The sequence below is a fragment of the Xiphophorus couchianus genome, chromosome 24, assembly GCF_001444195.1.
Source record: "Xiphophorus couchianus chromosome 24, X_couchianus-1.0, whole genome shotgun sequence".
NCBI lineage: Eukaryota > Metazoa > Chordata > Actinopteri > Cyprinodontiformes > Poeciliidae > Xiphophorus > Xiphophorus couchianus.
Window position 1 is genome coordinate 11,559,295 of NC_040251.1, and position 14,193 is coordinate 11,573,487.

General features: G+C 35.7%; 1 protein-coding gene across 1 annotated transcript in view; it reads left to right on the plus strand.

Annotated features, from left to right (window-relative positions):
• Positions 1-14,193, plus strand: part of LOC114141046 (inactive dipeptidyl peptidase 10) — a 48,936-nt gene that overhangs the window by 5,139 nt on the left and 29,604 nt on the right. Inside the window, exons 2-4 of the mRNA XM_028011451.1 lie at positions 7,752-7,866; positions 9,497-9,592; positions 11,045-11,139. Of these exons, the coding sequence (XP_027867252.1) occupies positions 7,752-7,866; positions 9,497-9,592; positions 11,045-11,139 (306 nt within the window). The remainder of the gene's footprint in view (positions 1-7,751; positions 7,867-9,496; positions 9,593-11,044; positions 11,140-14,193) is intronic.

A 14,193-nucleotide genomic window follows, 5' to 3' on the forward strand; every position in this document is an offset into this window, starting at 1 on the left:
TTCACCTGCGCTGGCAAACGGTGCTGCATTAGATTCCTGAAATGCAGCGTGACCAGCAGCCAGGCGGCACTGTGGCAGGCGGCACCTCCGGGGAATTCAGCTCCCTGCATCTGCACCCCATTTGCAAGAATGACAAAACTCCTTACTCGCCTAGATGCGGGATTCTCCTCCGCCGTCTTTTCAGTGATTTGACCTTAATTGGAAGTAATGTCTTGGCTCCAGGGGAACAAGAGGAGACGGGTATCCCCTCCTGAAATAATTTGAGGGAGGACATGGAAATAATATTGAAGTCAGTCAAGCGAGTAATTCAGTTTAAAGTGTCTCTGCTCACTGCGGCTTTATTTTATAACTTATTAGTGTTGTGCTCAGATACAACGACGCATAAGTCTCGCTGTGCATGTTTGCAGTGGTTAACCTCCATGTTATGTTAATTAGGTTTAATTAAATGTCTCTGCCTCAGAATTGTAAGCTCTAAAGGTGCGTTATAAACGCACCAAAGCTGGATTTCTGTATCAGACAGCAGGATAATGGATCTTCCCTGAGGGTGTGTGTGTGTGTGTGTGTGTGTGTGTGTGTGTGTGCTGAGCCTCTTTGGACATCAATCTCCCCGACTTGGACGGCACCAAGAGTTCAAACATCACTTATGCTTTGTCCCTGCTGGTGCTGCTTGTAGCGGCTTTAATTCGGACTTGTTTTCATGCTGCAGTACATCTTTAAAAGATGAAGTCTTGGCAGGAGTTCTGAGCCGCCAGACCTTGTGAGTCTTTTGCTCACCTTAAGCATGAAATGGACTCGCTTATCTCCCAACCTCAGAAGTTTTATTGACATTGATTAATAAAGATTAGGTGTGAAAAATGCGCACAGATTTGCTGGAAAAGCAGATAAAGAAGAGTTTTGGGTTTAAAGTGAAATGCTCCTGTACCTCCAGATCTTGTAGATATTTTTGACTTTACTAAAGAAATTAAGAATATGCCGTTTTCTCATTTTTCACAGTTTGTGTAACATCAGGAAGTGAAAAGCTCAATTCTTTCTGCTCGACTTAACATCAATACTGTGTATGGCTGATCTGCTAATTTTTTTATTTTATTAACTTATTAATTGTTACATAGCAAAATGTGTTTAAGACGATTTTTTTAAACATTATTTGAAGCAGATGAACATATTTACAGACTAAGGGTTTTCTTTTTACCTTAAATGGAAAATTTATATATTTTTGTACAGTGTTTGCTTATTTACTACTCTGATTGTGTTCTTTCTGCAAATTGCTTTTTTTTTTTGCAGTTAACAATTAATCGATTACTAAATTATTTGACAATTATTTCAATAATGATAAATCTGACTAATCATTTCAGTTGTGTCCTGGTCAAATGAGACCAAAGCTAATCTCTACAAATTTTTCCTTACTGAAAAAATGACTAAACAAAAACAAACAAAAAAAAACAGAAGTTTAATTTGCTGTTTTTCCACATTTCATCTGACCAGAGAAACCAAGTAGAAGTTTAGTTTCTCAGGTCAGATGAATCTAAAATTTGATGTTTTGGTCTCAATGCAAAGTGGAAAATGATCCCTGAAGGTCACCATGAAAACACAGTGTTCGCAGAGAAACATGGCGATGGCAGCATCATTCTCTGGGATGTTTTTCTTCAGCTAGGACAGGACAGTTTGTTATGGCTGATTGGAAGATTAATACAAGACAGAATCCAGAAAAAAACTGTTTCTATTGCAAGACTTGACATTCACAGATGCTCTTCATCCAGTCCAGCTGAGACTTAAAATAGTTTTAAATAAAAATGTCTCCAATATCCTTAAAGCTGCAGTACGTAATTTTTATTTTAGAAATATATTTTTATTACATATTTATTGAAATGTTGTGACAGTATGTAATGAGACAAATAAAAAGAAAAAATTTGCTCCTCTGCCTTCTTCTTGTGCTAACTAGAAACAACCAATAAGAGCCAGGAGGCGGGTCTTAGCGCTGTCAATCATTCCTCCGTGTGGCACTGCTCATTCCTCTCTTGCTCTCGCAGCTAGAACTGATGGTGGTGAATAAGCGTTTTTGCTGTAATGCTAAGTTGTTTCTCCACTATTAGCACATTTAGCAGCATGTTCACGAGATTGATTGGCAGCGCTAAGACCCGCCTCCTGGGTCTGATGGGTTGTTTTTTTTCAGGAGCTTTTTTACAGACGGCAATAGTAGCTCGAGAAGAGGAAATCAATCTTTTCACAGATTATCTGTCTCATATTGTACAAATAATCATGTTGACAGTTTTAACAAATATGGAAAAAAGGTAAATATATACAGCTCTAGAAAAAAAGAGCCCACAGCATTGAACCCCATAGAAAAGCTCCAGGTTTTTCCACCAAATATTGGTTTCTGAGCTCTTCCTCAGTTAAAACATTAGTATTGTTGTTTCTAAATGAATATGAATATGAATCTTTGCATTTCTGAGGTCTGGAAGCACTGCATCTTTCTCATTTTCTGCAAATAAATACAAAATTTTTGCTTGAAATTTCAGAGACATGTTGTCAGTAGTTCATAGAATAAAAGAACAAAGTTAATTTTGCTCAAACATATACCTATAAAAAGTAAAATCAGAGAAACTGATCATTTTCAGAGGTCTCTTAATATATATTTCATAAACGTTGCTGCACCTTTAAACACTACAAATGTAACTGTTCTGAAAGCCGGTTCTAGAAAGTATAAAATAGAAAAATGTAAGCAACACTTTTCAGATTTTTGTTGAAAAAAACTTAAAATCTTTACATATCATTTCCCTTCCAGTTTACAATTCCAGCAAAAGAGCAAAAACAAAATAAAAATGTTTGTTTTAAGGTGAAAAAGCTTAGACATTATGACTCTACAGTCAGTAAAGAAAACCTCCAGTCAGATGGTCATATGAAGACATGTGGTTGAATGGGGGGGGAAGTGTTAAGCTGTTAAATGTGAATTTTAGACAGATTGGGTCTACTAAAAAAAAAAAAAACAGACAGTTGGTGTCCTCCCAGGGAGCGAGGAAAAGCAGCAACTTGCTGTCCACTGAAGCACATTTTTTCTTCCGCTCCAAAGCGGAGGTGTGCCAGGTTTCCCAGTTAAGTCAAAGGACAAAGCAGCAATAATGAAGGCTGAGTTTTATGGCTGCTCTGCTGCTGCTGCTGCTGCTGCTGCTGCTCGCTAGCTCTCCTGCAGGCGTGTGATGCAGCAGTGTCAGCCCCTCATTGTGAAGGAGCGCAGTACAGTGTGGCGAAGACACACACTTGTGGTAAATTGTAAATGATGCTGATGCAGGCTCTCTCTATCAGCTCCCCTTTGTTGCATTCGGATGGTATACAGAGATGTGAGGTTAAGCTGGCTGTGGTTTTGTCAAATCTTCCTCTCTAATATGCTCTTTTACATTTATTGCCTTGTTAACAACCTCATTTAGACTTGTTGATTACATTTTGATGAACCAAACTTGCTTCTGGGAGACAAAGTACGACTCATTTTAAGGAAACGGTTGTGAAACGTGTTCTGTTTAAAGAATTCTGCACATTGTCTGAAAAACACAAAAACAAACCATCATCCTCCAAATACTTCCTGTTGTCTTTTTCACCAGCAGGAACATCATTGTGTTGATTACGTGACTTGTGTGATGCGAACAAAGATTTTCCAGTGAGACCACTTTAGATACAGCTGAAAAATTACCTCATACAAGCACAAAAAGGTTTTTTTTTTAACGAGAGTTGTTTTGAAATTGCATTAAGCAAATTTATTTTTAAAAATTCAGTTTGCACCATTTTATATTTAATGGAAATGCAGCTAAAGTTCTTTGAGTGTGCTATAACATGGCACTATGTTGCTTGTAAAATACCTACCCCCCATTTAACCCTTTATGTCCTAAATTTAAATTAAATCCGCCTGGATACTTTTGCCTAATTTAATTGTACACAGTTCTTTAAATGTTGTGTGAATAAATATATTTGCCCATTTATCCGTAACAACTGGAACTTTCAATATGTAGCAGGTATTTTTGAAATTTACAGTCTATTTAAAGAGTGTTCCTCAGATTAATTTCACTTCCTGCTACGGCGGGAGTGAAATTGCCGTTATAACCCGATATTGGCTGGAAAGCGCAACGTCTCCCCTTTCAGAAACTGTTGGAATTTTTCAGATAGCGCAAAGTGTGGCAGAATTACGGTACTGCAAATTCGGCTGGATCATCACCGCTACGTTTAGGACTTGCAGGGTTAAATTAAAATGAGTTGTTTTGGTGTAAGACGGTCCTGAGATCTTTCTACATGGAGCTACCATGATCTCTGAATGCATTTGTGGCTTCTTCACTCAGTCCCATGAATGTTGCAGCTTGTTGGTCTCTCTGAAGTCTTTGGTCTGAGTGTGAACATTCATGGTTGTTAATCCTGTGTGTGTTTCTGTGTTGCCCACTGCAGATAAGCACCAGCAACCCTGCAAGGACAAGCCGGTGCAGATGATGGATGGATGGTGTAAAACCAATTCATGCCAAGTACATTATTCAAATTTGGGACAAAGTTGTACCTTCAGTAAGAGTAGAGTAGCAGATCATTCTTCCTACTTTGAAAACACAAAATTTTACCCCGTATTTTGGTTTAGTTTCTAGTGCAAATATCTTAGTACAGTTGAAGTAAGACAAAACTAACTTTTCAGCAAGATGTAGGAGCTTGCTTTAAGTCAATAATTGCTTCATGTTGATACTATTTCCATTGATTATCTCACTTATTCAAAAGTATCTGCCAGTAGAATTAGCACTTTGTTGTCAATATTAAGAATTGTTGATGTTATGTTGAGAGGTGTGGTGAGGAAAGAGATGTTAGTCAATCTTGGCTGTTCGGTAAAAAAAAAACTGGCTTATTAAGTTTGATGCAACAGAGCAAATTTAAAAAAATAGCAGATTTGACCCCCGAGCCTGGAGTTTGACACGTGCACTAGCACTAAAAAGAAGGTTAAGGAAAAACTTATTGCTTCTTACAAACAATGTTTGCACTAGAAACTAGAGAAAAATACTTGGTATTATTAGATTGTTGCAGTGTATGAGTTTGTAGATTAAAATGATGCACGAACTCTATTGGCTCCTGCAGTAACTTTTGTTAACAACCCAGTAAAGTAGAAACGGAGCAGACAGGCTGACTAAACACAGTCGAGATAATCTGGCACCGAGCAAAGTAACCCCAAAAACAAGATTCCTGAATGTCGAAAACTGAGCTTGACAATAAACTGTTGTAATCACAAATTGAGAGCAGGTGTGAATGGGAGGCTAAATAGCATACTGACAGAGAACAGGATGTGCTGGCTGCTGTACAGAGCAGACTTAACAAAAATCTAGAGCTTAACTGAGCAAATCAGCGCTACAAACTATTTTTTCTCCCAAAAACCAAAATAATTCACCATTGTTTTTGGATACTGGGGAAAAAGGAGCTCCGCATGTGTGCAGCGTGGCCTGGAAAAGATAATAATTTAAGCTGTTTGATGTGTTTTTGATTCAGGGGAGCAAAATAACAAAATGGAAATGTGTCTCTGCAGAGAGCTGAGGCACAAGCACAAGCATGCCAGCTCTTGCCCTGGAGACTGAATGGTTCATGAGGTTCAAAATAAATTTTAAAACATTGATTTTTCACAAGTGACAAAGTCACAGCTTTTGATTTGTAAAAAATATCTGCTGTGTTTCCCTCCCCCCCGTCTTTTTTCAAGTCACGGTCACAAAGATCAATATATTTTATTGGGCTTTTATGTGATAACAACACAAAGTTGTTCATATTTTGGAAGTGAAATAAAAATGACATGGTTAATTTTTAAGACTGTAACTAATGGTTGTGTTAGTAATTGATTATTCTGAAAATTAAATGATTAATCGGTTAAAAATATTGGTACATTCTGCAGATTTTTCATTTAACCACTTAAATAATTTTTTGTTTAACATTAGAATTCATATTAGATATGGATTAAAAGATGCAAATAAACCAGAAAATAAACATTTTATTGCCTAAAATGCAACAACACTGCATTCCTTTAGTGAATGCTTGATCATTTGTAGCAAAGTATGCATCTACAGAAAAAAAAATACTTCTAACATCAATATGTGTATAAGATTTTTTATTTTATTTTTACATAATTTGAAATGGGTGAAGCTAAGAATGCCACTTGAGAAATTCTGGGTAGAAAATATTTCCAGAAAAATCCGTAGTTTTTTATATCTTGTTTATGTTTCAGGGGCATTGTTTATATTTTTTGTACAGTTTTGGCTTAATTGCCACTTTGAGTGTGTTGCTCTTTCAGCAAATGACCTTTTCTGAGTTTGTTCATTGAAGTTAATGATTAATCAACTGCTAAATTAGTTAATGATCATTCAAATAATCAATTAATAATGATTAATCTGATTAATCGTTTCAGCTTTATTCATTTTTTAGCAAATATAAATCCAGTGTCACAAGTATTTTCAGTCTGTTTTACTAGCATTTTTAATTGTTTGCCTACAGACAAAACACAACTAATCACACCAATTCGCAGTGATTTACACGCTGAATTTGCTGCATCTTTGTTTGGGGATGTTTTTCTTTATTAGGAACAGGAAAGCAGCTCAGTGCTAATGGGAAGATGGATGAAGCTAAATACAGGAAAACCCTGGAAAAAAACCCTGTTAGAAATTAAAAAAAGACACAAAACTGAGGCTGATTCGTTTTCCAGCAGCCTGGTCTTGCAGATGTTGCAGAGAAACGTGATTGAATAGAAATGCACTCCAAACTTTTTAGATTTTACTGATAAAACATTTGGAAAATTATGAATTATTTCTTCATAATGCTTATTGCTCTGTATGACTCTTTATGGCGACAATTAAATATATGTTTGCCTGTAAAAAATATGCATTGTGGCTAATCAAAGCTACAAATCCATTGCAAATATAATGTTATTCTTACACCTGTTCAAGCCTCTGTTTTTTGTTGTTGTTTCTGTCTTTTACAGTTAATCAATCTTAACAATGTTTAGTTTAGTTCATTCATTTATTTACAATAGAGACAATGTGAAAAAACATTTTTATTCATGTTTTTTTCACATTAATAATGTGACAAAAAACATTATTTTTTCACATTGTTTAAATTTGTTAAACTTAAACGTGTTAAACTTTGTTTAAAGTTTAAGTTTAGCTTAAACTTAGCTTAAGCTAAGTTTCCATCTATAATAAAACAATCTAATATCATAAAACAATCGTTGAATGTCTCTATATATCCTATATAAAAGAAAAATCTCTTGAAATGAGTCCGTGGCACTGAATTTAGAATAACTTTTTATGTGTATAAAAACATCTACTGCATAAAATGTGCAATTACAATATAAACAGTTCTATAAATTTTAGTTTTTGTAGTTAAAAAAATTAATTTGGAGATGGATATATATAGTTTGAAGAGTGTTTCAGTTTCAGGGAACATATTTCACCATTAACCTTCCTCCAAAGTAAAAGGTCGACAATTTCATGTGAAATGAAGCAAAGTAAAGGAAGAACTATATGTCAGCTTTAATTTCGTCCCCAATTAAAAACTGCTCTCCTAAAAGCAACAGTTTCACTCAGTTCTCCAGCTGAAAACTTGTGCGATTTGTTGGAGTCTAAGTAATGCTGCAGATTGGTCTCGGTCCCCCGTGGCTCAGCAAACCGATTTGTCTGACGGTGGAAATGAAGCGGCACTAATGTCCTCTCTTTTAGCTCGGCTCACATTCATCACCGCATTTGTTTTCTCTCCCGCATCAGGACCTGGGGAGTTCAGACGGTCCGCCGAGGAACTGGAAGGGCATCGGGATCGCCATGGTGGTGATCCTGGCCGTCATGTCCCTGGTCATCCTCTCCGTCGTCATCCTCACGCCCGGTAAGAAAAGAGGCGGAGGAATCAAAGTGGAAAGCACAATTTGGATCCATAGCTTTGAAAGTTACATAAAAAAGACCAATTTAACTCTCATGTCTGCAGCCAGAAGCCTTTAACTAAACACAAAGAGCAGAAAAGGAAGGAAGAACTAATCAGGCTCTGTGAAGTGAAGAAAAAAAAAATCCACCTTTGGGCGCCTCCTTCTGAAGCATGTTTGTTTAATCTGTACAAGAACCACATCATAAATAAAACAGTTGAGTCTTTTTGAGAGGTTAAAAATCTCTTTGACTCTTTTTTTTGTTGTTGTCTCATAGCAGTTGCCAGGCAACCAGGGGAAACTCTAAGACGTTACCGCTCTTGGTCAAATAGTCTCCGAGAGATTATAAGACCCAATAAACTGGGACTTTTTCCTTTAAGACTTTGGTTTTAGCACCGCCATTAAACAAACAAGATATAAGGTGTTAATTAGTATGCTATAGAGCTGGATGTGTCCCCTGGCTTCCATTTCGTTTTGCTAATTTAGTTTCTGAGTCCTCACTTCTGAAGGACAAACGTGAGAGGGGCATCGATCTTGTCAGCTCTGAAATCTTCTCCAAGACGCTGAACTCTCTCAATTTGAATGCAGACCTACTTTCACTGGGGTTTTTTTTCCTTCGATGGCGCTTCGAAGTGGCATCTGCTGAATTTTAGATCAAGTCAAAACAACTTTTTATTCCTGCAGACGGTTTCCAAAACATTGAAGAGTGTGTGACTTTGCTTGATGTTATTTGTACCCTCTGCTTACGTGAAAGCTACAAACAAATTTGAAAACATGATCCCAACAGATTTCTTCTCTGTTTTACGTTTCTATATATTTAAAACACATTTTAATATCAGGCCGCTATACCTGAAATTAGAAATTTATTTACTGAGGGAATAATACGATCTAATCTACCCTGCGTTGGAAACTTTAGAAAAAGTACAAAAGTACTCTCTAAGCCTAATTACCATTGTTATAGAAGTAAATATATGGAAGTAAATATGTGCCAATAGGATTTGAATTAAAAATGCCCCTGAAATGTTAATTTTGCATGTTTGTGGTCTCCTAAATAGACATTCAGAAATACTCCTCCTTTACAAATAAAATCATCATTTATTGGATTTCAAATTATTTTGATGTTCTGAAAAATTTAAGTGCGACGAAGAAACTAAAACAGAAGAAATCTGAATATGTTTTGAATGCTCATTTCCTGACTATTAATCTTCCTTTTGATTTGTTCAGTGGAGTAAAGGTAGTGATAAATCTTTATGTTTATTTGTTTGTGAATGTGTTTGTTGTTTTTGCTTAATCAATCATTAAGCAAAAACAATCACTGATTACACATCAGTGTAATCAATAATAAATTTAATTCCTGTTTGCTATCTCTTGTTGATTTTAATCGAAGTGTACGTTTTGGAAATTATTATAACTGATTGTGGTAAAAAAAAAAAAATCCTTTAGATTGAATTGATTGGTTTTTCAACCCTGAAATAGTTAGCCTAACTATGTTATTCTGAAGAGATAAATCCAGCATGATGCTAAAAAGTGGGCCAAGCCCTGCTTTCATGTGAACAAAGGCTTCTCATAGTTTGCTCTGTCTGTTTGCTTTTAAAGACGAGTCTCACTTGTTACTCCGCTCCCATGTGACCATGGAGGATCTGGAGAGTGAAGAGTTTAAAGTTCACGATCCCTGTGCGGTGTGGTTGAACGGTGAGGATCCGTGTCTTAATGACCTGTTGTACCTGAGATGATGAAAAGTATACTATTTGCCAATGATACTAACATTGTTTGTGCTGGAGATGACGTGGAACAACAGTGAAAGGATAAAATGAACAAACTTAAATAAAACACAACAAAAATAATGTTATTTTGGGAACTGTGAATCACTGTCAATGACACCAATTTCTAGGTGTCATTATTGAGGATAAACTAAAAGTGAATCCCTATTAAATAAAGACAAGCTGGTGTACAACAAAAAGCATTACATTTGCTCTACTGTTCACCAATCTTACCCTACACAAGTTATTGTGCAGAAATCTGGGGCAATAGTTACGAAACTACCCTACAAATATTAACAATACCACAAAAAAGAGAAAGAAGTATAATCCGTGAGGTTGGATATTTAGAAAACAGAATTTAACTAGATTTGTGAAACCTAAATTGTTGAAGATCTAATTCTTTAAGCTAAACATAAGCATGAACATTGACATGACATTGAACATTTGTTTAAGACTAAGCAAATTTTATAAGTTTAAAACATGCAAATTCAGAAATACTAGAAAAAACTTTTGTAAGTAAGTGGAGACAAGCAGCGGGATAACCAATGTCCAAACATAAAACTGTTAAAATGATCATAAAAACATATGATTACTCCTGGATATAATATATAATATTATCAATCAATTATTGTTGTTAATGCTAGCTTTGTTTTTTTAGTGAAATTTAAAGAAAAAATAATTGTTCATCCACTGTGGTCAAAATTAAATATCAGTCCAGCAGCTTCTGCCTATATACATTAAACAAAATCCAATACAAAAAACCTAAAACAAATTACAGAGTACAGTAATGGTTCCCAGTGAACTGTGACTGCAGTTGACAGTTGTAAAATTAAACACAGCAGATAAAATTCTTAACATTAATCACGCTAACAGTTAAAAACACAGCAAAATTATACACGAAGAAACCCTGTACGTAATGAAAAGATATATGCCGAAGTATAATACTTGTAAATAAAACACAGAGCAGATTGTAATGCATTCGGCAGTTACAGACAACGGCGAAAGAAAAAACGGGGAGAGCTGTCAGTTACTGGTTGCTACGGTAACCACCAACTGCCAAGGGCGGCAGAACGGAAGTTACATAGCAACAATAAATGTCAGGAGAAAATGATTTTTAAAAAAAATTCATTTAAAGAGTTAATAAACCAATTTTGACAAATTTCACATTTATAATATGGTTAAAACAAAACTCATGTAAGATTATGCAGGTGGTTAAGAAGTGGGATTTTTTCCCCAAGTTTCTGCTTCCACCCACTCACTTGAATATGTAAACAAAACAAAGAAAGAGAAAAAGTTTTGACATCATGCTTCACGCTGTGTTTTTTTCCATACATATTAACAAAATAAACAAACAAACAAACTCAGTATGCTTTTCCCCTAACAGAGAACGAAGTGGCGCTGCGCACCAGAGAGGGACATATCCTGACATTCACCCTCAGCAACAACCTAACCACAACACTGCTGGACAACAGCTCTCTGGTAGGACAGCTTGCAGAATTGACTGTCTCACATTAACACAAAGAATGAACAAATAGGTCGATAGAAATGAAAACTGGGAGACAGATGCTACGGGGAACTGCAGCACCACATGGCGCATTTTAGACAAAAAAAGGCTTGGCACGTTGACGGTATCGGCGCATATTTCCCCCCAATCTGGCTCCTCTGTGAGCCCTCTGCTTGTGTCTTCAAAGAGATCTTTCCGTGCGAGGGCATCGTTTTGAACACCGCCTCTGCTCGACACTAACTGACTTATGTGGGTCATCGCAGCCATGCTCAAAACAGGGTTGTGTTGTCAGTATGATAAGTGTCTTCCCTGTGTTGATATGTTGGTTTTTCATCTCTGCTTCTATGTAAAACAAACAAACAAAATATTTTTCTTTCATAAATGTCAAAACACACAGATAAATATGTTGCTGAGTGAATTTTTTAGGTGACCTATAATGCTACTTATGAGATATACAAAGCTTATTCACTACATTATTTGCACAAAATCATTTAGATAATGAGATTTTAGACATCTCAGTTCTGCCTATTTTAAAACAATCTGTTTTGGGGTTTCTTGTCACTTCAAATCCAAGCAAGCTGCTGCAAACAAGCTGCCGCTCAACGTTTACACTACAGATGCGTAATTATACAACCGTACATAACGGAAAAGCAGAAGTAGAGCCTCATGCTCAACCAGCAAGAATGTAGAAAGTAGTTTATGGATGGCATGTCAACAACAAAACACTTGTCCAGCTGACCGAATGATGAAAATAAATAAAGATGATATTAATAAATCTGAGTAGTACTTACACTATTAATAATTCTTCTGGAATTCAGTTTGGGTTGCTAGGTAACGGACTGGGTTGCTAGGTGAGGGCAGTGTCTGCTGAGATTTGTGGCGTTACATTCCAAGGGTTTTTGAAACGGTTCATTTTCAAGACACCAAAATATATTGAGTTGCTAGAAAAACAAGCTGGGTTGGTTTATTAAGCAGTAGAAATCCAAATGGAAGTATAAAAACGTGAAAAAAAAGGGATTTTGCATAAAACAATATTATAGGATGTAAATTAGATGATGCGGTAATGGAAAAAGAGGAGACAAGAAAATATAGAAACAATAATGCAAGTTTAAGAAAAAGGAAACATAAAATATATACATTACTTCTTTTATTTTTTAGCTATATTATTTTCAGTCCTCCATAGAAATGAGGATGAAGAAAATATTTTAACTAAACCTCAAACTACCAGAGGGTTGAAACTAACAGAACGAAACTAACAGAAACATAAAAATGTTTTTAAATGGATAAACAATCATTAGGCTTCTGAAAGGTCACTGACATCAGCTCTTGCATAAATTTGTGGACTTTGCTTCGAAACTATTGGTCTGTGCCAAAATTGAATTAACATCATGTATCAATTTTGCCAAGGAGTTTGATCAAATATTCAGCCAGATTTATAACAAAAGCGATAAGACTTTCAAAGAGGACATTTACCCAAATATTGTGCATATATTTGAATCCTAAGTTCTCATCCTGGAAAGATGTAAAATCTCAATTTAAGTCATTAATCATTGTCCAGGATTGGTGTGTTGTAACCCAAAAACCAGACACAAATTCAGAAGATGTAGTTTTATGCCAGATATTCACATTCATTTTAAAGAAGGCGGATGTTGTTTAATATTCAAAGGTGGTTTGCAAGGAGGCACTGAGGTGCTCCACTAATTGCAAATTAGAAGAAGCACCCATGAATCTTTTTTATGACACTTTATCTCATAGGTCAGTGTCTATCTTTCTAAATTAAGATAATACAAGTCAATAAAAATAAATTAAGAGGATATAAATAACTGAATGTGGTTATTATAACTAAGTGTTCCTAAATGAAAATAAATAAAGATGATATTAATAAATCTGAGTAGTACTTACACTATTAATAATTCTTCTGAGATTTGGCTGTTTTATGTCATTGCAAGTGTTTCCCCTTACTAGTTCAGCACATTTCAGAAATGTTGAGGCAGTAAAGCTTTTAGGACTTTATGTTTTCATTTGATCCGATTCTAAAATGTTGTTGCTTTGCTGTGGGGTTTTTTTCTCCACATTTTTCTGCAAGCACATCTCAAGGCGTCAAAGCAGTTTTTGTTATTACTTCCTGTTCTAAAATTCTCATCTCAGTCATTCTACGGGGACCGGCACCATCCAGTACACTTACCTTTTTTTCAAATATGCAGTCATACCTTTGTGTTTAATAATTTAGTTTTGTAATATCTTGGTAAATAGTAAACGGACGTTCCTGGAAATTACACTTTCTTCAAGACTGCATGCTTCCCAATTTAGTAAAGTGTCCTTTTCTGCAATAATGCTGCAGTAACAGCGGTATAGCACTGATACTCATACCATCACAGAGCCTGGCTTTTTTAATTTGCTGCTTAGAACAGTTTGCATGGTCCAAAGCACATTGTATCCCCTTTCAACTAAGAAGATTAAGATTACAATTTCTTTGATTACAATCGACATTACGACTGTGTGACGGTCCATTCGAGATGCTTCAGAGCAAAGAAAGAGTTACTTCTGGTTCTAGACAAAACATAAGACTTCTGTTTTGCCCAGTAAAAACCTAATTGGTACTTATAGGCATAAATCAGCATGATGCTGCTCGATAGAGTCATCCAAAAGATGAGCTATTGATGCCATTTTCCGTTTAAACTGATAAAAAATCTTTTTGTTTTGTAAAAACAGTTGCTGTGTTGCTTTATATGTTTCGTTCTCAGTACGTGTTTCATACAAAGATCATTGTTGGTGCATCCTACCTCAGCTTCTTTAATGGTTTCTGTGCAAATAACCATCCAGTTCAAAAATAATGATGGTTTAAAGGTTCATAAAATGGCATTTGCATAAACCATTATGACATCTTTGTTGTAAAGATGAAGCCAGTAGCTTCAACATCGTTTAATCCTTTTAGCTCACTTTTAGCTGAACCTGGATATTTTCACCTATTTTAATTGTACAAAGTTTTTTATATGTCCTGTAAGTAATTATATATTTTCCCATTTATC